Source organism: Pectinophora gossypiella, chromosome 6, assembly GCF_024362695.1.
Source record: "Pectinophora gossypiella chromosome 6, ilPecGoss1.1, whole genome shotgun sequence".
NCBI classification, from domain to species: domain Eukaryota; kingdom Metazoa; phylum Arthropoda; class Insecta; order Lepidoptera; family Gelechiidae; genus Pectinophora; species Pectinophora gossypiella.
In genome coordinates, this window is record NC_065409.1 from 2,061,642 (window position 1) to 2,086,431 (window position 24,790).

The 24,790-nt window shown below is 39.5% G+C and overlaps 3 protein-coding genes and 1 non-coding gene across 12 annotated transcripts in view; 1 reads left to right on the top strand and 3 right to left on the bottom strand.

Annotated features, from left to right (window-relative positions):
* Positions 1 to 155: 155 nt before the first annotated feature.
* LOC126367355 (tRNA pseudouridine synthase-like 1) lies at positions 156 to 3,404 on the bottom strand. 3 transcript variants are annotated; one of them, XM_050010846.1, is made up of 6 exons: positions 3,261 to 3,404; positions 3,035 to 3,163; positions 2,339 to 2,548; positions 1,666 to 1,761; positions 905 to 1,136; positions 156 to 435 (listed from the first exon to the last, which is right to left on the bottom strand). In XM_050010846.1, the coding sequence occupies exons 1-6, from the start codon at positions 3,308 to 3,310 to the stop codon at positions 178 to 180; spliced, it is 975 nt and encodes a 324-aa protein (XP_049866803.1). In that variant the 5' UTR covers positions 3,311 to 3,404; the 3' UTR covers positions 156 to 177. The 3 variants fall into 3 exon arrangements, with proteins under 3 accessions (XP_049866803.1, XP_049866804.1, XP_049866805.1); XM_050010847.1 differs by having other exon boundaries at positions 3,035 to 3,191; positions 3,261 to 3,401; XM_050010848.1 differs by lacking the exon at positions 3,035 to 3,163.
* Positions 3,405 to 3,679: 275 nt separating this feature from the next.
* Positions 3,680 to 7,524, top strand: LOC126367379 (transmembrane emp24 domain-containing protein 5). Its single transcript, XM_050010884.1, has 4 exons — positions 3,680 to 3,920; positions 4,079 to 4,342; positions 4,554 to 4,672; positions 5,709 to 7,524. Exons 1-4 carry the CDS (start codon positions 3,708 to 3,710, stop codon positions 5,815 to 5,817), a joined length of 705 nt encoding a protein of 234 aa, XP_049866841.1. The 5' UTR covers positions 3,680 to 3,707; the 3' UTR covers positions 5,818 to 7,524.
* A 1,012-nt stretch (positions 7,525 to 8,536) lies between these two features.
* Positions 8,537 to 24,790, bottom strand: part of LOC126367291 (uncharacterized) — a 177,944-nt gene continuing 161,690 nt past the window's right edge. For 6 of the 7 annotated variants that reach the window (XM_050010718.1, XM_050010723.1, XM_050010721.1 and 3 more), the window contains 9 exons: positions 23,576 to 23,765; positions 22,221 to 22,403; positions 20,382 to 20,586; positions 19,391 to 19,559; positions 18,556 to 18,695; positions 17,993 to 18,142; positions 12,749 to 12,887; positions 11,813 to 12,014; positions 8,537 to 9,991 (listed from right to left, as the gene is read on the bottom strand). In XM_050010718.1, coding sequence (XP_049866675.1) covers positions 9,825 to 9,991; positions 11,813 to 12,014; positions 12,749 to 12,887; positions 17,993 to 18,142; positions 18,556 to 18,695; positions 19,391 to 19,559; positions 20,382 to 20,586; positions 22,221 to 22,403; positions 23,576 to 23,765 — 1,545 coding nt within the window. In that variant the 3' untranslated portion in view covers positions 8,537 to 9,824. Of the gene's footprint in view, positions 9,992 to 10,504; positions 10,566 to 11,812; positions 12,015 to 12,748; positions 12,888 to 17,992; positions 18,143 to 18,555; positions 18,696 to 19,390; positions 19,560 to 20,381; positions 20,587 to 22,220; positions 22,404 to 23,575; positions 23,766 to 24,790 lie in introns of all 7 variants that reach the window. The other variant, XM_050010724.1, reaches the window with a different exon arrangement.
* On the bottom strand, positions 17,727 to 17,833 carry LOC126367947 (U6 spliceosomal RNA). The gene has a single exon (XR_007566525.1). It is a non-coding gene; the product is annotated as a U6 spliceosomal RNA (small nuclear RNA).

Genomic DNA, 24,790 nt, shown 5'->3' on the forward strand with positions numbered 1-24,790 from the left:
TGTATTGCAGATGTATTATGATGGTATTCACACTTATAATTAATAAAAAAAAAATGACAACCTTTTGCACAAGCATTATTCTTTGATCCTCAATCAACTATAATCATTAGCTTAATTTCATTGGCTTTTTGGGTCTGTCAAATATTCAAGTCTTAATAACTCTATATTGTCTACACTTCACACTGTTTGATTCACTGATTCACTGTCATTATCACACTTTCTGTCTTGTGTGGGTTCGTGTATTCTTATGTTTTCATCATAAACCAAATCTTCTGGATTATATTCAACATTGGCTAAATACAACCCATCCGGGGGACAATTCTGTATAAAATTATGCCAGGAATGCTTCGATGGAACTTGAAGCATCACTTTTATCTCTTCTGGAGGTAGCTTTTCTGTTGCAACACTAATCAGTGTGCCCATCATACGACGAATCTAGAAAAAAATAGAGGGGATTTCAACAATTTACGTGATGTGATTGTGATAAGAAAATGATAATTATTCATATATATAATACAAGAGTAAGTAATTAAAATATAATTATTCAGTATATTTACGTTTATAGATATATACTTATGTAAGTACACACATGGTCGAATAAAACATTTCTATTTCTACAGTAAGTAACCGGGACCAACGGCTTAACGTGCCTTCCGAAGCACGGATCATCTTACTTTCGGACAATCAGGTGATCAGCCTGTAATGTCCTAACCAAACTAGGGATCACAAAGTAATTTTTTTGTGATATGTCCCCATCGGGAATCGAACCCAGGATCTCCGGATCGTGAGCCCAACGCTCAACCACTGGACCACAGAGGTCGTTTCTGAACTTATTGCAAGTGAAGGATGGGAAACTAAAATTAGATTCAATTTGTGTGCGTCAGAATAGGCAACAATAACTAACCTGATTATGCACAAATGCCCGTCCTTGGATCTCGACATCCCAATAGGTAAATGGAGGGTTGCTGCAGCTACTGACCAGCGGTTGCCCAGGCTTCACATCTATGCTGTATATCTCTCTCCGATTGTGCTTATATTGTTTTAATTTACCGAATCTCTTGAAAGTGGTAAAGTCGTGGTATCCTACTAGATACTTTGTGGCTTCTCTCATCAAGTCGATGTTGAAGTTTTGTAACCTGTATACGGTGTTTTTACAGTCACATTACTTGTTGGGAATGGTTAATAATACTAGTAATTTCTTTTGAAAATACATAAGTGCCCGTGTGGTTAACACAGTCACAAATCATATCAAATATACTTTATGGCACACAAACGAAACATACAAACAAACATTGATAATAAACTATACATAGACACATAACAGAATAAGTAGGGAAATATATAGAATACACAAATTTAAGTAATATAAGTCACACTCATATGAAACCGCATTACTCATTGCTATAGCCAAAATAAACATTTTTCTGCCCAATTAACAGAGACTGCTGAAAATATTTTTAAATTATAAATTTACTTGTATTATGTTCTGTAACTTTGGTAATGTTTATTAAGATTTTTTATTATATTTAAAGAGACATACATAAACTCACGCCTTTAATCCCTATGGGGTGGTCACAAGTTATCAGAAGGCAACAGCCACTTTTAATATGTAGCCCTAATATGCTTTGAAAGAAAATTAAATGAGAAATATAGAATTTCAGTTACCTAACAAAATAGCATCTCCTCCACTCCTCTATAGGTATGCATGAGGCCATGCCAACATTCTCTGGTAGTTGTACATCATCTTTCAATACTGCCAACCTGTAATTTTAAAACTTTTAGTAGGTAATGGTGTCAATTCTGACAGACATCAACATAATTTTTACCGACTTCAAAAAATTAGGAGGTTCTCAATTCAACCGTATATTTTTTTTTTACTTTATTTGAAAGGCAAGGCGAAGCCATTCAAGACAAAAAGCTTGATTTGACAGTCTCTAATTAGCTTTTTCAGTTCAGTGAGGCAAAGGTAACATAGCCCATACAACTAATTAGCTCAGCGGGCCTAGCACCGTAAGCACGCGACTCTTTCTCGCCGCGACAGAGATCGTCTGTCTCTTTCTGTGCAGTACTGTGAGAGAGTGACGGGTGACGTATGTCGAGGCGAGAAAGAGTCGCGCGCTTACGGTGCTAGTAGTACTGGGGCTGTTTTTGCATTTATTGTACTTAAAGGGCTTATAGAATTGTCAAAACACATTAAAATGAAGTTTGTCTGCCAGGTTTCGTACCAATGTAATCTAATCCACTCAAAAAACAAAACTTTCTATTTTTTATTTTATTTTGTACTTTTATTTAATAATTTGAATTTGGAACAATTAAAGAAGTTACTAATACTAGTTACCTGTACAGATATGTCCTCCTTATTGCATTATACCTAGCATTAAAGTTATCAGGAACTCTCAAACATTTCTTCACTATAATACTAATATCATTTTTATAGAAAAACTTATTTAAATTGTAAGTTATGCCAGTGGGTTCATATATATTAGAGCCAAATCTCTCCAAGTCAAAGTGTGCGCTGGAATTTAAGGCATGCACGCCACCATCTGTGCTGTGAAATAAAATAAAAAAAAAACAGTGTAATGGCCCCGATTCCTGCAGACACATCCTAATTTTATTTTAAGTTATACCTACCATTTTCTTATCCGCCGAAAAGGAAAGGGACGGATGATTAACAACTGTTAATTTTAAAATGAATGAATAACCCAATCTAATAAAATAGGCATCTCACTCATATGCAACATGTGTGCTGTCAACTTAATTCTGTCTGGTTATTCACCATTACAAAATTTCAGAAGGGTATTTTAAATTTCTGCCTAAAATTGATGTGTGTTCCACAAATTTTATGCCTATCGATTACTGGTCCCTTTCTTTTTCAGAGGATAAGAAAATGACAGGTATAACTTGGATGGTGTGTACAGGAAAAATCCTATTTTTAAAAAAAAATATTTATTATGAAACTTTTCAAATAGGTCAGCTAGATACGAATATTATTAATACGTAATGAAAAGTAAATGAATGGAGAGAAGTAACTCACCGGCTGGACAGAGTAACACTGGGGTAGTTAAGTGATTTCAATCTCTGTAAGCCTAGTTCCATAAGCCCTTGTACACTCTGAGGATCAGGATAGTGCTTCCCTTCTTTAAGCCATATTTTCTCCGACGACCTGCATTTAGTAATGATGGATGGACACACTAAAATTTCTATTAGATTATAACCAACAGTTAACGAATCTATACATTTAAGTTTCTGGAGATACCAACCTGAAAGTTGTGCCAATATATGAAAAAAATGTAAGGTATCTTGCTTTCATATTGATTTCAATTAATTAGTATTTGTTTAACATAACTTTCAATTAAATACTCATGAAAACTTTTTTCGTTTGTAGGTTATGTCCCCAGCTGTATTTGACGTTTTCATTTGGAGTGTGATTGTGAAACATGATCAAAGCAAGAATGAGATAGTGCTCTATTTATAAAAGTCTTTTGTCTTTTTTTTAACGTTCATTAGCGTTAATCGTATTTTACAAAAACGCGATCCGATTTTCTTGAATAATCTTGGTGATAAACAATACTTAAAACTGAATAGAATGGTAGAGCGTCATTTCTATGCTATGAATTATTGGTCACCAACGTGATTCAATTTAAACGATCTTTTGACGTTTGTTGTATATAGTTTTCTCTTTCGCACACGTCATTTCAGTGTTGAAAATGGCTCAACGGACGTGGCATATGTTTTCTGTAATAACACTTTTATTTACGATTTTATCACTTGTCGGCGATGTTTTGTCGAATACAGCGGCACCATGGTACGAAAATCTGCCGGCGGTGACAATGGATTACAAGGTTCACATCGATGCTGGCAAGGAAGACTGTTACTTTCAATATGTGCAGCCGGGTGCTACGTTTTACGCCAGTTACCAGGTAATTAGCTCACCTTTTCTCCATTAACCACATGTTATATGTTTCTTATCGACGTATGTAATGGTTAGTTTATCTTTAATTAAGTTTTTGTAGAAGTTAATGTAGTTTTTTTGTGATTGAAGTTGATTGGAAGTTGATGACTTTCACTTTGTTTGTAGGTGTTGAAGGGGGGTGATGGTATGTGTGGGTTCGCCGTGCGGCATCCGAACGGTCAGATCGTGCACCCTTACGAGTGGCGGCAGAGCGCGGAGTACGCCGACCAGACCTCCACCGGGGGTTACTACGCCGTCTGCATAGATAACCAGTTCTCTCGATTCGCGGGGAAACTCGTCAACTTATACTTGTCAGTGATCAGATACGACATGTGGGAGAAGTACGCGAAGGAAGTCGAAGAGTTGGACATGAACATCAAGAACTTCACTGTAAGTATAGTTTGTTTGGCAAACAAGTCAACTTGTGACACTAAGAAGTGACTCAAAAGAACATAGAATCAATTAGCTTAGCTTGTGTAATAAATCAATCAATGCTATCTCACACAAAGTTTGATAAAGTTGTATAATGTCAGTTTCCTGTATTTAGACTCTAAAGTGGTCTATTATGTATGAAAGCTGCATGATATAATTTTTATTTCAGAACTCCATCCAGTTCGTGGAGCGCAACATCAATGACATTCTCCAGTACCAATACCACTCGAGAGCTAGAGAGTCCCGTGATTACAATCTACTGCAGGACAACAACGCCTATGTATTGCGGTCAGTCACTGTTATTTCCCTTTACTGTCTAGATAAGAGTTTTCCTTAACACTGACAAAGTAAGACACACATGTGTGTTAACACACATACACACACTTAACACGTCATATAAGTTTCAAGAAACTATGTCTATACAATAAATAACACATATGTGCGACAAAGGGGTAGGCAGAAGTGTATCTTATATAAATACACACATTCTTCGCCAGCTATGTTTAAGTCCCGTGTAATAAGGAGCTTAAAACTGCATGATTTTATATTTTTTTTTTGTTTTGATTATTCGTAATTTTAAGTGACATACAGTTTTGAATAAAGAATAAATTTTATATATAATGGGTAGTGATGTCAGTGGTATAAGGGCAGAGCTGGGATTCAACCCAATTAAGAATTATCTTAACCTAAGTAAAATACTTTGAATTAGGACAACACATTACCTGACAATATTATGTCCAGGAATGTCTGTTTACAATGTAGACTAATTATATGAAATAACCTTGAACTTAACACATTTCTTCAATACATTTTTCCTGTCCAATATATAGGGTATTTAACTGGGTCATAAATAAATTATAAAATAGTAATCTAGAAATAGAAGCCATTCTAATATGAACCAAAATAAATCTCATTTTACTTTTCGACTTATTATCGAATTTTATTAATGAATTAAGTAACATTGAGTTAAGTCATTTGACCACTTTTAGTGATGACGTCACAGGACAGTATTTCCATACAGACTCCAAAGAAATCTTTTGTTTTGATGTTTCGTAAAATGTATCTCATTTCACTAGGTTATCAAGTAGCCCCATTATGTTTGCTAAATAACTTGACTTGTAGTTTACGCTTATTACACACACAATATCACCCTCACACACACCCACACTAACAAACTCACACACAAAATCACGCCTGTATTCCCAAAGGGTAAGGCAGAGGATTATAGTATATTTATACACCAACTCCTCGTCAGCTATGTTTTAAGCCCCATACTTACGCTTATTTGTGTTATTTAGGGCACTAATGGTATGTTTTTTTTCAGATGGTCCTTAATCCAAATTATCGCGATTGCGGCGACGGCGACCCTGCAAGTATATTTCTTAAGAAACCTCTTCGAAGTAAAGGACAACTCTTCAAAGACCAGAATTTGATTCCCTGTACTTGTAAGCTCAGCATCACCAATACTGACTGTCTATCATCATTCCACTCTGGATTTCACTAAACCTCTTTGATCTCTAAGCTTTTTTTTATATTCTGTGGAAGAGTAACTGAAATCCATTATTTTAGTATTTAATACTGATTGATGAATGAAAAAAAGAAAAAACATGTGACAGTTTCTTGGGCAATATCGTTCGCGCGTAATCTATTCTGAATTTCTGAATGACTGGTTTGATCACCTATTGACCTACGAATACCATTTTATTTGAAAAAGGAACTTATAATTTCTTATCCTTTTGCAAAATAAGCTACGTGAAGAACAAAGCGCGGAACAACTAGAATTTATTATTGAATCTCCATTCGTATTGAATTCGAATGAAAATATAAGTAAGTAGGAGTTTGCGTCATACATGCGCCCTGCTTTTGATCTGAATTGGCTAAAATGGTGCTGCTTCTGGCAGAAAATATTTACTTTTTAGTCTAATTGCTGTAAAAATAGTGCTGTCCCTCACTTACGACGAGTGCAAGACAAAGATAAAGCTATTTTTTTTTTTTTGTTTTGGTTTTCCCCGAAGGGTAAGGCAAAGGGAACTATGCCCATACAGCCATGTCTGACGTATTTTTTTCTTGATGATTAATGAAATGATGAAAGGTGATGATGATGAAACCTAAGCCCCCACCCTCGGAGTAGACTCCTACTCCGAACCCCAAACGAATTAACTCAAAAGTCCGCATAAACTTTTGAGTTATGAAGCGGCTTCCTGACACGAAGCGAAAATAGGCAGATACACTTTGTTTATTGAATACTCCACTAACTAACTTAATGCGATCATTAACCACAAAACACCACTTCGTATTAATTATTTAGATCATTCAATGAAGAAAGCAACTGTCCCGTTCCCGTTTCCCGCCAAAAAGCCAAGAGAAGATAAAGCTAGTTTTAGAACTGTCAAACTGTTTTATCTTGTTTATTTCCTTGCGGAAAGGCAAAGACGAAACAGTTCAGCCATACTGTCAAAATAAAATAATATTAACTTCGTGTCTGTAGGAATCAACCTTATCATCATAAATCTCATCACATTGCTGACTTACATTAAGTAAACTAACGAATCTCCGTAGTGAGTGCCAACAAGAATTCATAGTTACTCTTCCAAGTATTTTTTACTCGCACTTCTCATGACTTTAATGGTATTCAGCCTATTTTGTATTTTTTTTTACTCCTAGCATAATTATAAACGTACAATTACTGCTTTTGATACAGTACATTTAATCCGGATAGCGCACAATGCTACTGCATTAAAAAGACTATTTTTGAGATTGTATTTTAAGATCTGAATGTTAAGCAAAGAAATATTTTAATATATAGGAATAGACTTTTTTAATATTTATTTGCTATTCCTGCGGGCCTAGCACCGTAACCACGCGACTCTTTCTCACCGCGACAGAAATCGTCTTGTCTCTTTCTGTGCAGTACTGTGAGAGAGTGACGGGTGACGGATGTCGAGGCGAGAGAGTCGCGCGCTTACTGTGATAAGCCCTCTGTTGACATGAAAATTATTTTTTTAATTTGTTACTTATTTTTTTTAGATTATGAATCTGTTCTAAAAGAGTTAAATCTCATTACGGTTTGTATAATGGCAAAGAGATTTACCTTTTGTATGAATTAACAATTGTATGAAGAATAAATGAATAGTTATATACTACAGTTGTTTATATTTAAGCATCTAGAATTGGAGTTTAACTCCGGTTCTTATTTTTCACGTTTTAGTTGCTTATCAGCTTTTATCGGCTTATATATAAATAATAAGTTAGTATTGGGTGCCTTACGCTTGTTAAATTGTAATAAAAATATTGATTAACTACAAGGTCAGGTCTGAACGATTACTGAAAAGTATTCGTTCCGTGCATGTACCAAGCGAAACGAAAAACTTAGGTAAGTACAATCGTGGTGTTGATTCTAATACACATCATCTAATTTTATTTTAAGTTATACCTGTCATTTTCTTATCCAATGAAAAGGACGGGCAATCGACAAGCATAAAATTTATGGAAAACACGTCAACTTTAGGCAGAAATTTAAAAAGCCCAAAATTTTATGAACCCGACAATTAAGTTGAGAGCACACCGCACGCAGATATCAGCGGGATGTCATTCATTTTAAAGTTAACGGTTGTCAATCATCCGTCCCCTTTCTTTTCGGCGGATAAGAAAATGGCGGGTATAACTTAAAATAAAATTAGGAGGTGTCTGCAGGAATCAGTGTGCTACTATACTGTTTGTAACGAACACAAGATGCATTCCCAATTGCCGAGATGTTAGTCCTATATACATAGATCAACACGGACCTCTGGCGTATATAATCGGCCATATGATCCGTGTCATTCAAAAATTGAAAAATATTTATTTTTCATAATTGACTTACAAAGTTAGCGCTTTTTGAACGTCAAAAAAATTAAATTACATTTTATGTAACTTGCTGTAAAACTACTACCACAAATACGTGGCCAGAAAACCTCCCAGCACAGGGCCCTAGTCCTACTTTTCATGTTTTCCTTTCTTTTTTTTAAAACCAGTCATGGCCGCGTAAGCACGAAAAAAATAAGTTCAACAATTTATAAAAAAGAAATTTGACATTTGCGCATATAAGAGTAAGTGCGCAATGCCCTTTTAATTCCCCAGAGCCAAGAAGAGATATTTAATAAAACCAAGCACTTGATACAGAATTTATATTTTAATCATCATCATAAACTATATATAAGTCCCAGCGACTGTTATACGACAATGTCTATATACACAACAATAATTTACTTAAGTACTTAAAATTACATTGAAATTTAATTTGTTACATTTTGTATTGGGTACAGCATACATAGTTACATAGAATGTGATTGACACGGAATGTGAAAATTTAAATATCTCTTAGAATCTCATGAAATCAAATGTGATTTTATCATTTTACTCATCCGCCAAATGACTAGGCAATTTTTGAAAATTAGCGGAAAGTGATGCTTTGCAGAACTACCTAATACATAGCCTAATAGATACAGTGATGCAAAACTTAATACAATCAGTAAACGTTCAATAAAACGAAAATTAATTTTACTCTGTACAATAAACTGATGCGAATCTCATACGTAACTGTACATCTCACACTTATACATATTAAAATACTCTTTGAGAGCATAAACGTACGATAACATTCAAAAAAATATTTTACTCCTATATAAATAAGCACCAAAGTTCATTTTTATTAAGGGTGCAATTCCACCATACATTGTCTACATAGATAAAATGCTCGAAAATACTAGTCTAAAATATAACATAAGGCAGTGTATGGACGGATCTGTTGTTCACCAAATCCTGCCGTCAGGCGTTACCTACACGAGCAAACGTGTACACTTACCACTGAATTCATTTTGTAATTATAATTAGGCATACGATCATTTGGGAAGCGAACAAAAGTGCGTTCGGCTACAAAACACTTAAAACGTGAAGTCAATAGAAAATGAGAACATTCTGCACAAACTTGACAGTAATCATTCGTTCTGAAATCGAGTTGTTTCTTTCATACATCAGTCCGCGTAGCATGCTGCACACATATCGCGCGCGCTGCGATAAATTATCTAACCAATGCGCTATGCGTTCGTTACGTTACGACTGTCGAAACAATGAAATGTGCACAAAAGTTCTTAAACTTACAAAACACTTAAAAGTGGTCAGTTCATGTTACTTTTATGAAGAGAGAAAGAATGCAGACAGTAGTCCAATAAGACATATTTAAGAATAAGTTAATATCGCTCCCGATGAAAAGTCGTTCCTCCAGTCGTATCGCGTAGATAAGAAAATAAATCTTAGTCGGTAAGTACCTACTTTTAAGTATTCCTATCGCAATTTATATCGCTCTGAAAATAGATCTTTCATAGAAATAGGGCTTTGAAATAGATGATCTCTTTTACCCAGGCGAGTTTTTTATCATTCGTACCAAAAAGAAAGTATACGTTCAGACAGGTCGCTTCTTCTGCCCAAGATATGTCCCGGAGAGGGCGAGCAGGCGGTACCGCTGGCGCAGGTTGCGCGCGCGCACGTGTGCGGAGGCGATCTCGGCGGTGTAGGCGCCGGGGAACCAGCCCGCCTCGCCGTCGCGGGTGCGCTCGCCGTAGAACCAACCTGGGGGAGACGGTCAGTTTAGCTGAAACTGGTTTTAAAATAGCGTAGAATAGACATGGGACAGATTTTGTAAAGTTTATCGTATAAAGAGGAAGAAGAATTATGGTAATTTCAGTGTTCATTGGAGAACAGTGTTGGCTGACGTTGAAATAAATTACAATACAAAACTAATCAATTAAAATTATTTAAAATTCTACATTTTTATTACTATAAAGAAAGATTAAAACTATATAACTAAACAGAAAGAATATTAAAACTTAAAACCACCCCAGAGAAAGATTATGAGCGAATTTTACATAACACAAGTAAGTATAGAGTATATTACGAGTAAACTACATTTACATGTAACGAGTAATTATTAACCTTTACGGTCGTTCATGCTACATTTCGTTAATGTTTATATTTAATTACACTATTACTTTTGACGTGAAGTTAAGAAATAAATGAAAATATTAGGCAGGTAAGTACTAAAAAAAACATCAAAGTAGGTACAACATGAGTACAACAATATACCTTGTGGTGGTGTTTTGTCAAGATCAGGCGTAAAATTGCGATCTTCGTGCCCTCTTCAGTACTATTAACAAGTGAAAATGTACTTTATGAGATACTTATAAGAACACTTAAATATATTAAAAAGTTTAATTATTATTGCTATGCATTATTATGTTACTATATTGCTTGCTTGAATAAGATACGACGCGCGTAAGGTTACATGACACGTTTAGAAAGAAGAACATGGAATGGAGATAAGTAATTTAGAAAGAGTCGTAAGTATGTGGGAGTAGAATGATAATTTGATGATGCTACTTGACAACCTAGTCGAATGAGACACTTTTTACGAAACGTCAAAAAGAGAGTTTTCTTCGGAGTTTGTGTGGAAATACCGTCCTGTGACGTTATCAATAAAAGCGCTCAAACGTCGTACTTAGGGTGGTATTAATAAACGAATCTCAACTGAGACTGCCCTCAAGATCATGCTCAAGTCTCTGTTTTTATATGAGAACTGTCACATTGACATGATCTTGAGGGCAGTCTCGAAGCTGAGATTAGTTTATTAATACCACCCTTAATGTTACTAATTCACATATAAAAACGTAAATATGTCTAAAAGTAAAATGAGATTGATTTTTGATCTTAGACTGGCTTCTATTTCTATATTAGCATTTTATGATTTATCTTTGACCCAGTCAAATACCCAATTGAGTCGTGTACCAGGTTCAAGATAAATTATGAAATTCTGATTACTTACTAAATAAAGGCAGATCTAAAACTTACGAAAAACATTTTCTTTTTTCTATTTAACTTCTTTATGCATTTTAATCAAGTAAAACGTAATAATAAATCAGACATTTTATCACGTTTTCAATGACGTCACAACGTGATTTTACGTAAAAAGTAATTGATTTGACTAGTTGGAAACCAGCCTATTGAGTCTTTTTCAACCATTTTGTATTTTCAAATAATTTATTTTAGATCTTTCGTGACAGTCCCAGGTTCAAACCAAAATGAATCCAGTCTATCACAAGAGTAGGTGAAAAAAAAAGCCAGATTCTCGTAACATTGATAATGTCTCCTTCAGTGAGCTGTATTATATTGATCAGTCTATCTCGCTTAGACAAGAGCGTAGCTATAGGATAAAGAAAGAGATAGGTATACTCCCTTACCTTCGCTAGTCTTCCTCGTAACATTGATAATGTCTCCCTCAGTCAGTTGCAGCTATACTCATGTATATATTTATGCTCTATCCACCAGGTTCAGTCTATCTCGTGCAGACAAGAGCAGAGCTATAGGTGAAAGAATGAGACAGATATACTCCCTTACCTTCGCTGGTCTTCCTCGTAACATTGATGATGTCTCCTTCAGTGAGCTGGAGCTCGTCTGGTTGTGCAGGGCTGTAGGCGTATAGCGCAGCCACTTGTGGGCAATCCCATCCGGCGTATACAGCCTCGCCGTCCACGCTGGTTGGTGGTACCAGTGCTTCTATCCATCTGGATGCGTCTGTCTCGCTTGGGCATGACATTAGCTGTTGACAGAGAGAGAGAGAGCATGAGATATGAAAACCGTAGAGTTATTAAAATGACATAAATCTTGGATCTTTCGTACGATAGTGTATATTTTTAGTGTGAAAGAGATATGTCTCTTACGCGCTAGGAAATTATATTTAGCCATTTCAGGGGCCGTTGGCGACTGAATAATTAAATTATATATTATTGAACCGCCAAAGGCCCCGGACATGGCTCATGTAACGACTACATACTTACGTCAGTAAGAAGTAACCGGGACCAACAGCTTAACGTGCCTTCCGAAGCACGGATCATCTTACTTTCGGTCAATCAGGTGATTAGCTTGTAATGTCCTAACCAAAACTAGGGGTCATGAAGTGATTTTTGTGATATGTCCCCACCGGGATTCAGACCCGGGGCCTCCGGATCGTGAGCCCGATGTTCAACCACTGTGCTGGCAACATTAAAGTCATATATTTTTACTGTAATATTTTGCTCTGGCAATATCACGCGAGTTACGCCACGGACTTTGCCGACTACTTACCTAGTTTTAATTCAGTACAGTCCATTTAACAAAATCACGGAGAGTTTTATCTACCGGAGCCACCATCGCCTCTAACACACTGGACCACAGAGGTCGTTAAATATATCGCAATAATTGATCGCAATGAAACGAAGGGATGCGTAGTCCTAGGTATCGCAAGGGTGATAATGAGATATGCATGAGACGATGCTAATACCAAGTGTTCCTTACCATCTCAACGGTGCGTCCCTCATGGTTCTCCAGCAGGGTGAGCAGCAGCGCGTGTTTGGCCTGCGCCGCTCCCCCCTCGCTGCTGCACACCTCCAGCAGCGACCGCGGGCAGTGGTCCACCGCTACGTACGACTCCTCCCTATAACGGGTTTTGTACACAGATAAAAAAACGCACTCTTAATGGTTTATTAGACAAAAGACTCATTGGCAAACGTACCTGCACTAGTATTTGGGCTCTTTCCTAAAATGCCCTATTCGTAAAATACCCTATTCGTGAAATTCCAAACATTATTTTAGGATATAAGTATAACCCATAGATACCCATAGTTCAAATATATAAGGAGTTTTAAGAATGGGTCCTTTTAAGAATAAGTCATTTGTTTACTAAACCTTCTTATTTGCAAAAATAAAATATGTGGAAATAAAGTGGGAAATAATTCAACAATTTTTCAGTTTTACATCTAATTTTCACCTTTCCATGTCAGAACACAAAAGTCAGATAGAAAAACAATATCGTATAAAAAAATAAAAAATATTCAAAATAAAAAGATTTTATACAAAAAAAAGGTTGTAAAAAGATTTGATACAAAAGTAACCTACACCACCCCCCTCCAGAGACCGTCAAGGGCGATAAAAATCACAAAATCTCACACGGCGTCCAGAGCGAGTAGTTCGCTCTGCACCCGGTGCGAATACCTGTGGTTGCAGCTCCTCACGGAAAGTGTTGCTATCCGTGGGAGTCGACAGTATATAGGCCGGCTTAAGGCGGTCTATAGATACCGTGACTTCCCTACCTTTAACAAGAAGCTTAAAGACTTTATCACCCCTGCTGATCACCTTATGAGGGCCGGTGTAAGCAGGTTGGAGAGAACCACGTATCGTATCCTCACGAATAAATACGTGTTCACAGGTCGGTAGTTCCTTAAAGACGAATACTTTGTTCTTGCTATGACGTGAAGCAGGAACCGGCCGTAGTCTCTGGGCGAATGAGCGGAGGCGAGCAGAAAATTCCGATATATCGGTAGTTCCACCGTCGCTACAATCGAAAAATTCGCCAGGGAGACGTAACGGTTCGCCATAGACTAGCTCCGCAGAAGAACACTGAAGCTCATCCTTAAAGGAAGTACGAACACCGAGCAAGACCCAAGGCAAGGACTCAGTCCACCGGTCATCCGCATGGCACATTATGGACGCCTTCAATTGCCGGTGGAAGCGCTCCACGAGACCATTGCACGATGGATGGTACGCGGTCGTTCGTTTATGTTCGAAGCCAGTAAGCTTCGACAAGCACTGAAACAAAGCAGACTCAAACTGACGACCGCGGTCCGTGACAATTTCCGTGGGACAACCAAACCGGGCTATCCAGGTGGAAAGCAAGGCTTTGGCTACTGTTTCAGCTGTGATGTCCTCTATTGGCACGACCTCCGGCCACCGAGTGAATCTATCAACAGCTGTTAAACAATATCTAAAACCTTGCGATAGTGGCAGCGGTCCTACGAGATCTATGTGGACCTGCCTAAAGCGAGCGCGGGGCAAGTTGAAAGTGCCGAGTGGGGCTGTCACATGACGGCTAACTTTGGCGCGTTGACAAGACAAGCAAGTTTGTGCCCAGGTCCTGCAGTCCTTTCGAATGCCTGGCCAAACAAAACGCTCTGCAACTAATTTGGCAGATGCGTTGGGCCCAGGGTGGCTGAGGGAATGTAAGCTATCAAAAATCTGCTTGCGGAAATATTTTGGTACATAAGGCCTGGAAGTCGGTGTGCTGATATCGCAGTACATAGCTAATTGACTTCCAGGTACGATACGTTTCTCCAAGCGCAGAGAAGAGCCGCCCTCGAGCAAATTCGCCAATTCCGGATCGGAAGACTGGCTGTTCGCTAGGGTTGCTAGGCTAACAGGCACTTCCAGTTCTTCAATGCGAGACAAGGCATCGGCCACAACATTGTCTTTGCCGGAAATGTGCCTGATGTCCGTAGTGAACTGGGAAATAAAATCGAGATGACGATACTGCCTAGGCGAACAGTTAGCCTTCCTCTCATGGAATGCAAAACTGATCGGCTTATGGTCAGTATATATGATAAAATGTCTCGCTTCAAGCATGTGCCTGAAGTACTTAATTGCCTCGTAGATCGCGAGTAATTCCCGGTCATAGGGGGAATACTTTTCCTGAGAAGAGGTCAGCTTGCGGGAAAAGAACGCCAGCGGTTGCCATGCATCATCTTTAAGCTGCTGTAAGACTGCGCCTATAGCTTTGTCAGACGCATCGGTCACCAAAGCAAGCTTAGCTGTGCAATCAGGGTGAAAAAGTAAAGCAGCATCAGAGAGGCTATCTTTAGTGGAAATAAAGGCTGTCATGGCTTCACCTGTCATGTTGATGGGCTGCGATCCCTTAACTGAGCCTGCCAACAAAGAATTTAGCGGGCCTTGAATTTCGGCTGCTCGAGGGAGGAACCTGCGGTAAAAGTTTACCATCCCCAGGAATCGCCTGAGCTGCCGGACGTTAGTGGGGGGAGGGTAATCTTTAATGGCCTGGATTTTAGAGTCCAGTGGTCTGGTGCCACTTGATGAGATACGATATCCTAAAAAGGTTACCTCAGGGACACCAAAAACACACTTAGATGTGTTCACCATCATGCCATACTCCTTCAACCTACTGAAAATGGACCTCAAATGCTCCTCGTGTTGCGCCTCGTCCTTGGAGAAAATTAGAAAATCGTCCAGGTAGCAGTATACGAAATCCAGTCCTCTGGTCATCTCGTCCACAAACCTCTGAAACGTTTGACCCGCGTTCCTGAGTCCAAACGTCATGAACGGAAACTCAAACAATCCGAACGGGGTCGTAATGGCCGTTTTCGGAATATCTTCTGGACTGACAGGTATCTGATTGTACGCCTTCACTAAATCCAGGGTACTAAATATTTTGCATCCAGTTAGGCTGTGAGCAAAATCGTGGATGTGTTTAATCGGATACCTGTCAGGCACAGTGCGGGCATTCAACATGCGGTAATCACCGCAGGGACGCCATCCGTTGTCCTTCTTCGGGGCTAAGTGCAGGGGCGATGACCAAGGGCTTTCAGAAGGTCTGGCTGTACCACTAGCCAGCATCGACTGAAACTCCTGCTGGGCGATTTTCAATTTATCCGGCGCTAAACGCCGAGGAGAGCATGCAACTGGGGGGCCTGGGGTCGTACGGATGTGATGGACTGTGTTGTGGGGTATAGTGCGATGGATACCAGCTGGACGAGTAATCTCGGGATAGTCGTCAAGAATGCGATGAAACTTCGTCTCACCAGTCACCACCTTTACAGAAGAAATATCGTCTAACTTACTACTAACAAGCATAGCACTAGTACATAACGAGGTGGCGTTGTCCATCAAGCGCTTGTTTCGGCAGTCTACTATCAAGTTATAGAAATTCAGAAAATCTACACCAATTATCGGTTTCGTCACATCAGCAACAATAAAACGCCAAGTGAAATTCCTACGGAGGCCGAAATCAAGTGTAAGATGAACAAAACCATACGTATAAATATCAGAACCATTAGCCGCATTTAACACATAATTAGTCCGTGCACGACGATCACGCAGCGAAGACCGGGGGAAGACACAGAGGTCGCTACCGGTGTCGACCAGAAATTGCGTCTTCGTCGCTCGGTCGGTGACGAACAGGCGACCAGCAGATGTCGGGCAATCGTCAGCCGCCATTAGCGACTGCCCCTGGCATTTTCCGACTTGTAGTCGCACGGGCGGATGCATCTACTCGCCTTCTCACCGTACTTCCAATGGTACCAGCACAGCGGAAATTTCCGGTAATTGGACTGGGATCTCGAAGTGGATCGGCTACGACTCTGTCGCCTGCCGCGCGACCGAGATTGTCTGCTGCTGCCACCGCTCAACTGCTGGAACTGCCTGCGAAGCTCTGCGATCTCGCGAGTGAGGTCACTCAGCACAGATCCCGGTATCCCTGTCTGCTGAGTCTGGCTTGTCGACGCTGCAGCTACCACCGGTGAAGAGGGTGCGATGTCGTTAACCCTATCAGCCAAGTCCGCCAGGTCGTCGAGTACAGCAGATGATGCCTGACCAGCTAGCACTGTCTGGATGCTTCTCGGTAGGCGGCTTGTCCAGATGGTTTTAATGAAGTCGTCGGGCACGTCATCACCAGCAAGGCTTTTCAGGTGTCGCAGGAACTGTGAAGGCTTGCGGTCACCTAGCTCCTCGTGCATCAGGAGCTGCTTAATCTTCTTTTCATTGGAAGCGGAGAGGCGCTTAATGAGCTCGGTCTTGAGCTTCTCGTACTTGCCAGTTGCGGGTGGTCGCACGATGATATCTTTCACCTCTCTGGAGTACCGGTTCTCCAGCTGTCCCAACACATAATAAAATTTGGTGGTGTCGCTGGTAATTCCGGAAATCAGGAACTGGCCCTCCACATTCGCGAACCATATCTCCGGCTCCTCTGGCCAAAACGGAGGAATCCGTACACCGACTTTATCAACATCGATGTTGACGGATGGTGTTGTAGAAACGCGATCTCTGACGTCAGCTGGGTCGTCGCTTCGTGCGTCTCTAAATTCCTTCTCCATGTTCTAACGGGGTCACCAGTGTGGAAATAAAGTGGGAAATAATTCAACAATTTTTCAGTTTTACATCTAATTTTCACCTTTCCATGTCAGAACACAAAAGTCAGATAGAAAAACAATATCGTATAAAAAAATAAAAAATATTCAAAATAAAAAGATTTTATACAAAAAAAAGGTTGTAAAAAGATTTGATACAAAAGTAACCTACAAATATTTAAAAATGATCTTAATAAAATAAAACTATGTCTTCTTCTATCGTGTGGATTGTGAGGTGAATTACCAACCCCATCAACCTCAGTTTAATAAAACTTACAATTGTAAATTACAACGACAATTTGGTGTTCATTACGTAGCTAATATGAAACTGCAAAATATTTGTGATCACAAACTCCGCAATGTACATCAAATTGTCATTGTAATTTACAATTTGCGTCATCCTTGCGCAGGGGCCATGCTAATCTTCTCTGTATCGTTCCAATTTTAGTATATGTACTGCCGAATAGAGAAAAAAAGAACAGGCCCCTGGTGTCAGAGTTATTACTGAGCCGCCATAGGACTATTGGATATTTATCGTTTAAATGATAAAATACCATATACGAGATATTTCATATTTTATTGTTACAACTGCCAAGTGGCCATTGAGGTATAATTATGTTTCGTAACGAACCCTTTCTTCTTGGTGATGACGAGGAGGTCGTTGAACAGGAACAGGTGCAGCGGGACCTTGTGGAACTTCTTGCCGAAGGTTAACTTTAGCTCGTCTGTCTTCCACACCAGCTGCGTCATCTCTCCGGACCGCACCAGCCAGCGGACTGGCCTGGAAACGTATTGTAACAACATTAGTATCGCATTTATAAAAAATACAAAAAAACACAGCATCACTCCTGTTACCCTGAAGTTTTAACACGTTCACTGTATATGAACCACATCATCATCAACATCAATTTAAGAGCCACGCTCTTGTCGGTGCAGCATTTTCCATGCTACTTTTTAGGGGAAAATAGGGCAGTGGTTTCCCTCTTGCCTTCCGCCCCGCAGTACTCTGTCTGACGCAAGTGGGATGGCGCCCAGAGTAGTCTATTACAAAGCCATACTAGGACTCCTGTCCTCCGCCTCATATGAACCACATATGAGGCAATAAATTTTAAACTCATACGTGCATGTCCCATATGTGGGGCACATTTTTTCTTGCCATATCGTAGGAAAATAAGAAAAATAATGTGTAAGTACCTTCTATCCCTGCGTGCGCAGGCGGGGCCGAGGTTGGGTGGCGCGCGCACGGCGGCGGGGAACTCGATGCTGTGCGCCAGCCGAAACATTTCTTCTATCCTTTCCGTGTTGCGGGCGCCTTCGTTACATTGTTGTACGAACTGTAAACAGATATACGATTATCACCAAAGTTACGAATGCAATCAAATGCTAAGCCAAGACAACCTAACTACACCCTGTACAAGTACATACAAGTAGATGGGGTGTTAGTGACATCGTAACAAATACCGAGGATGATTCAGACCATGATTCTGAGTTGATACCAAGTGGATTTTACGGTCGGAAAAATCATGAAAATTTTAGTGTTTTTTTTTTAAATTATTTTCCGTTTCATACTTTTGCGACGGAAAATTCCACTTGATATCAACTCAGAATCATGGCCTGAATCCTGCCTAAAAGTTTTCGTTACGATGTCACTAACACCCTGTATAGCATTTTGCTCTTTTTTACGTGTTTTATTGTAGATTTTCCGCTAATGGTATTAACTACTTGGCCGGACAAATCGGACGCGCTGAAGGTTCTCATCCGGTACAAATTGTAAGACAACAGGCCTGTGGGTGCCTACAGCTGTTTCTGAGAGGATTATGTTTGAGAGAATTGATCGACACTGGTGGGCCGATAGCAACAAGCGCTGAATGAAGGAAATCGCCAGCGGGGCCGGTAGTAATGTCCTGAAGTGTTCGTTGTCTATGGCTAGCATTTTGCTCACGATCTAGACTGGATTCCTCAAGTCCCTAATCCAAGCTGAAAAAGTGCCCAGTTAACAAAGACACTTCAATAGTAATTAAACACATACATTATTGAGCGTAGCGAGCGCGTGCATACAGCTCTCGTACTCGTGGTCGGTGTGTGCGAGGTTCTTCAGAACTGCGTCTAGCAACAGCGGTAGACGGGTCACTCGCTGCATCGGCAGCATCAGGAACGAATGGAGTGACAGGCTCTGGCACGCCGGGTGGCTTTCCAGTCTGGAATATACAAGATTCTGATTTGAAAACGCCGTCTTCTTCTGTCGTGTGGGTTGTGAAGTAGATTACCAACCTCAGCAACCGTGGTGTCAGGGTTATTATTGAGCCGCCAAGGGCCCCTTGCTTTCGATCAGCTTGCAATGTCCTAACCAAGCCCGGGCTTAGAAAGTGATTATTGTGATATATCCCCACCGGGATTCGACCCTGGGACCTCCGGATCGCGAGCCCAACGCTCAACCACTGGGCCACTGAGGCGTTTGAGAGAACGCCGTGATGATCTAGCTTGCGCTTGCGCTTGCCTACAGCTTCGAAGATTGTCATGATTGAAGTTATTGACTGGTAACGAGTGGTAATCTATAAGGACAAACTAGCCCGATACAGGAAATCATTTATTCAATTTAATTATCAAGGATAAACTTGTTGAAGGTCAATTTTACATTCATTGAATCTACGTCATAACGCAAGGTTTTATGGCTTAAAAGAAAAAATATACAAGAAATACAAAAAAATGCAACAGCTTCTAATCTTTTAAATCAAAATGTGTAGAATTATGAATACCAGGCATTTTTTTCGTTTAGACAATCAAGAAAAAAAAGAGAAAGGAGAGTTTACATGGAATAAATTAAAAAGAAGGCGACAGTCGTGTGTTCTAAGGAAGTCAAAGAATTGGCCCTTGATAGACAAGAATGGAGAATGCTACACCACAAGAGCGTGGCTCTTAACTTGATGCTGATGATAAGGTAATTATTAATGTTCAAATAAGGTTTTTATATAATGTACGCATAACTCATGTATATAGTGTTTATATGCTTCAGTTTTTACCTTCTAAGAGCTGTAGCGAATGAAGGCCTCTCTCGTAACCGCTGCAGAGCCTTGACCATCAGCGCCTGGTTCTCGCAGTACTTGACGTAAACGTGGAAGTGCTGCTCTGCGTGGCGCCGCACGATGTCGCAGATCCCCGTCAGGAGAATGTTCTCCTGCCAGCACTTCTCCAACTCATTCATCAGCAGCTGGGAGCATTTGCGGACTGGAAACGAAAGGTTATATGGTAAAATAATGATGAGATCATCATCATCCTCCTGCCCTTATCAATCAATCAATCAATAATACTTTATTGCACGACGAATAAAAATAATCACAATAGGCGGCCTTATTGCTAAACAGCAATTTCTGCCAGGCAACCTTACGGTGAAAGAAGTTTATGTATTGGAGCACGGGATGGTGCAAAAAACATATAATGATACCAACATAACTAAAAAATACCGTAAATAAAAATATATTTGTACCTCGTGTGTTCATAGGTTTTGAGACGAGATATAAAAACTTATTTTATCACTAAAGAGTGCTGGCAGGTAATTTTATACTTTTTAAATCCTTATCCTAAGTATAGAATAGATAAGAAATAGTTTACTAATTATAAAAGGACGCCACACATAAAAACAAGACAATAACATCATTTAAAATTTTCACAAAACAATTACAATAAAGCAAAACGGATGTTCGTCGAAATGAGCGTAAGGTGGACGTCTTGAGATAAAAGGGCCTCACTCAGCACAAGTCGCAGTACTCAGTCAAGTATATTTGATTTGATTTGAAGTCGCGGCGTGAACCATGACGCTGATATTATGTGGACCCTGTTGGGTGAGGCACGAACATCGTTTTCCATAAATACGTGTTAATGGTGTACATAGATTATAAGTAATACCAAATTACTTTAAAAGAAATAGATTGTAAGTACATAAACATAAATGGAGCTAAGTATTCGAACAAATTCATGGAACATGTATTCGTGTTTCGTTCAATTCTATATTGATATAGCCATTTATATTCTAATACAATAACAGTTTTTAAAGACAATTTCAGCTTCCGACCCTAGAGCAGGTAGTTATTTTGCCCAAAGGGTCAGTTTGGCGGTGCAGAGGGGCAACGTGGCTAGTATTCTGGGGACTTTGCCTCGATGTGGTGAGCTGGAGGACATTTTTTATTTATAGCTTTTTATCCCTTTTTTATGTTTTGTTTTTAATAATATGTGTGTTGTTACAATTGTAGTTGGATGGAATGTACTTGTTTATGTATTTTTATTTAATAAATAATTTGTCAATACAATAAAAATGTAATAATAAGTGATAAACATGGATATTAGAATTCGTGTGTATTCGCAAATGCGACGATTTCTGAATAGGCACTATAAAGGTAAAGTATACATAGGTGTATAATAGTATAAGTTACGTTATAATAATAGCCCTGGTGAATGTGCGATTGCAGAGTAAACACCTATTGTGCAGCTTTATTATAGGCTTCATGATGTCATGTGTATGAGGCGTAAACCCGAACCCGTTTACTTTGCACTCCTAAACAATAAATGACAGCACACTTAATGACGCATTGGGAATCCCTACGTTTTTGCTTGAGAAATCATGGTTGAGCGGATTTGACAGATATCGAAAAAAACCGGATGAGAGCAGAATGTCACTACTAGGCCGCAGGTCATTACTGTGCCGGAAGTCACTACTGTTCCGGAGGTCACTACTGGGCTGGAGGTCACTACTGGCCTGGAGGTCACTACTGTTCCGGAGGTCACTACTGGGCTGGAGGTCACTACTGGGCTGGAGGTCGCTACTGGGCCGGTGGTCACTACTGGGCCGGGTCTATGTTACTCACCTGGCAAAATAGTTGAGAACAGCGTGTCCCAGTCACAGCGCGGCAGGATATGTGTCTCTCTGAAGGCTGGGTGCGCTATGAAGTGAGCTTCTAGCACGTTGAGGGAGTTCAGGTAGGACGCTTCTGATGTTAGCAGCTCGAACTTCGCTTCTTGCAGGCGTTTCTGCGCGGGCGCAAGGGAGCCTGAAAGGGTACGAGTGTGTGTTTGAGGTCAATACAGTGATATTTCATATTGAAATCAGTCGTGAACAGTTTGTACTTTAACATAACATAAACAGCCTATATACGTACATATACGCACAGGCTCCCCTCAATCAACCGGAGGGGTATGGAGCATACTCCACTACGCTGCTCCACTACGGGCTGGTAGAGGTATTTTACGGCTAACAGCTGGGATTAACAGCTTAACGTGCGCTCCGAAGAACGGAATAATCTTACTTTTTCGGACAATCAGGTGATTCAAGCCTGCAATGTGATATCGACAATGTCCCCATCGGGAATCGAACCCGGACCTCAAAATCGTGAGCCTAACGCTCTAACCACTAGACAACGGAGGCTGTTAAGTACTTACTTTCTGTAACAATATTTTTAAGTACATTATTATTTATACATTATTTATTTTATGTTGACGAGAAAGCTTTCAAGACTTTATTGTAAAACACTTCCATTTTATGTATGTTTTACTGACACACTACTTAATTACTTTCTTAAGTAAATTGCTATAAGTAGGTACCTACCTAAGTGCTTTCAATTCTCAATTAATTCATTGTGCCTTTCCATTGACATATTTAATCTTTATATTATTAGAGGAGCAGTTCAGTTGAACTAACATAACAACATAAATTATAATACCCCCAGTGCTGGGTACAGACCTCCCCGCAGCCAACCGGAGGGGGTATGGAGCATACTTCACCACGCTGCTCTACTGCAGCTGAACTCATCATCTTGCTAGCATTATCCCGTTTTTCACAGGGTTACCTAACCTGAAGATTCGACAGGTCCGGTTTTTTACAGAAGCGACTACATGTCTGACCTTCCAACCCGAGAAGAAAACCAGCCCAATACAGGTTAGGTCACATATCTCCGAAAATGCATTCCTCGGGAATATGGGTTTCCTCAAAATGTTTTTCTTCGCCGCTGAGCACGTGGTAATCATTTACGATCCAAACATGAATTCGAAAACAAATTCGACAATCATTGGCTTAGGCCTGTGCTGGATTCGAATCTGCGACCTCAAAGGGAGAGGCAAGCGTTCTACAAACTGAGCTACCACGGTTTCACTGCAGCTGAACTAAACACAGATAAAATGGTAATGAATTATTTTGTACTTAATACTTATATAAAAAAGTACTTACTAAGAACAGTAGAATTGAGGACCTCAGGGACTTCGCACCAGAGGGTCCGCGCGGGGCCGCGGGGCGCCACGAGGGCCATGGCTGAGGGCCGCGCGCCCGGTGACGTCAGCGGCGCGGGCGCAGGCGCGGATGGACCGCCCGTTACTTCGTACGCGTCTGAATCTGAATCTCCTGTCTCTCGGCACACCGACTGTTGGAAGAAACATGTAGTTTATATGAATACAGAAAACAGAACTTTATTAATAACATGTCGTTACAAGTCAATTACAAAAAAATAAATATTGTCAAAAGGCAAAAACACCGATATACCAAGGGTAATATTAATATTATTAGATATTACTCATTAACTTATCAATGATTACATATTATTATAATATTTATTATCGATAACAATTATAATAATTAATTATATAACTTTTTTGTCAATTACGACTTGTTTTGTCATTTAAACTCTTTTATGTCATAAAATTGTTGTTCTAGTAGCCAAGACTTCAGTAGCACTTGACTACTGATCTTTGTATTACTAAGTAACATTTACTGTTTGTAGTATATCACCAACTAAGTTTTGTAACATAAAAATAAAATTAAGTACGAAACATTGTTTTCCCGATTTTGTGCACCCGAGCAATAAAAATAGGTATTAAATTATGTTAAATCTGTACAACGCCATCTACATTGGTTTAGGAGAACGTAGCCTGGAATGTCCCTCATATGATGAATCGTACAATGGTGTTTAGCGACGTTTCCCAACTTTTAGAAATATTATTTGTGGGCGCACCTTTATAAATCAGAAATCCGAATCATTTATTCAACGTAATTATCATGGATAAACTTGTTGAAGGTCAATATAACATTTTTGAATTTACGTCATTTCGCAAGGTGTTACGACTGAGGAGAAGAAATGACAAGAAACTGCAACAGCAACACATATTTTTAAAACCAATGAGGGTATCAGGGTATACATATACATTACAAGTTATTTAATAACTAGAGGAACACATTCAATAGCAGACATTTTTATCATTTAGGTAGTCATTAGATCTTATAATAAGCTTTTTTACATATTATATAAAATAAGCTTCACATGAGCTTTAAAATATATTTGTAAAACTAATTATTCGTACTGTGTTTTGTAAATAAAATGCTCCCAAAACAAGGAAACATGAGTGTTATCGTATTAATTCCGCTAATCTACAATTACAGCTCTAATTAGCA

Coding starts and splice junctions, on each gene's coding strand:
- LOC126367379 (XM_050010884.1), top strand. CDS start 3,708: ATGGCTCAACGGACGTGGCATATGTTTTCTGTAATAACACTTTTATTT. Junction 3,921..4,078: donor CGTTTTACGCCAGTTACCAG/GTAATTAGCTCA, acceptor CTTTGTTTGTAG/GTGTTGAAGGGGGGTGATGG. Junction 4,343..4,553: donor TGAACATCAAGAACTTCACT/GTAAGTATAGTT, acceptor TTTTTATTTCAG/AACTCCATCCAGTTCGTGGA.
- LOC126367355 (XM_050010846.1), bottom strand. CDS start 3,310: ATGAAAGCAAGATACCTTACATTTTTTTCATATATTGGCACAACTTTC. Junction 2,549..3,034: donor AGTGTTACTCTGTCCAGCCG/GTGAGTTACTTC, acceptor TTTATTTCACAG/CACAGATGGTGGCGTGCATG. Junction 436..904: donor GGGCATTTGTGCATAATCAG/GTTAGTTATTGT, acceptor ATTTTTTTCTAG/ATTCGTCGTATGATGGGCAC.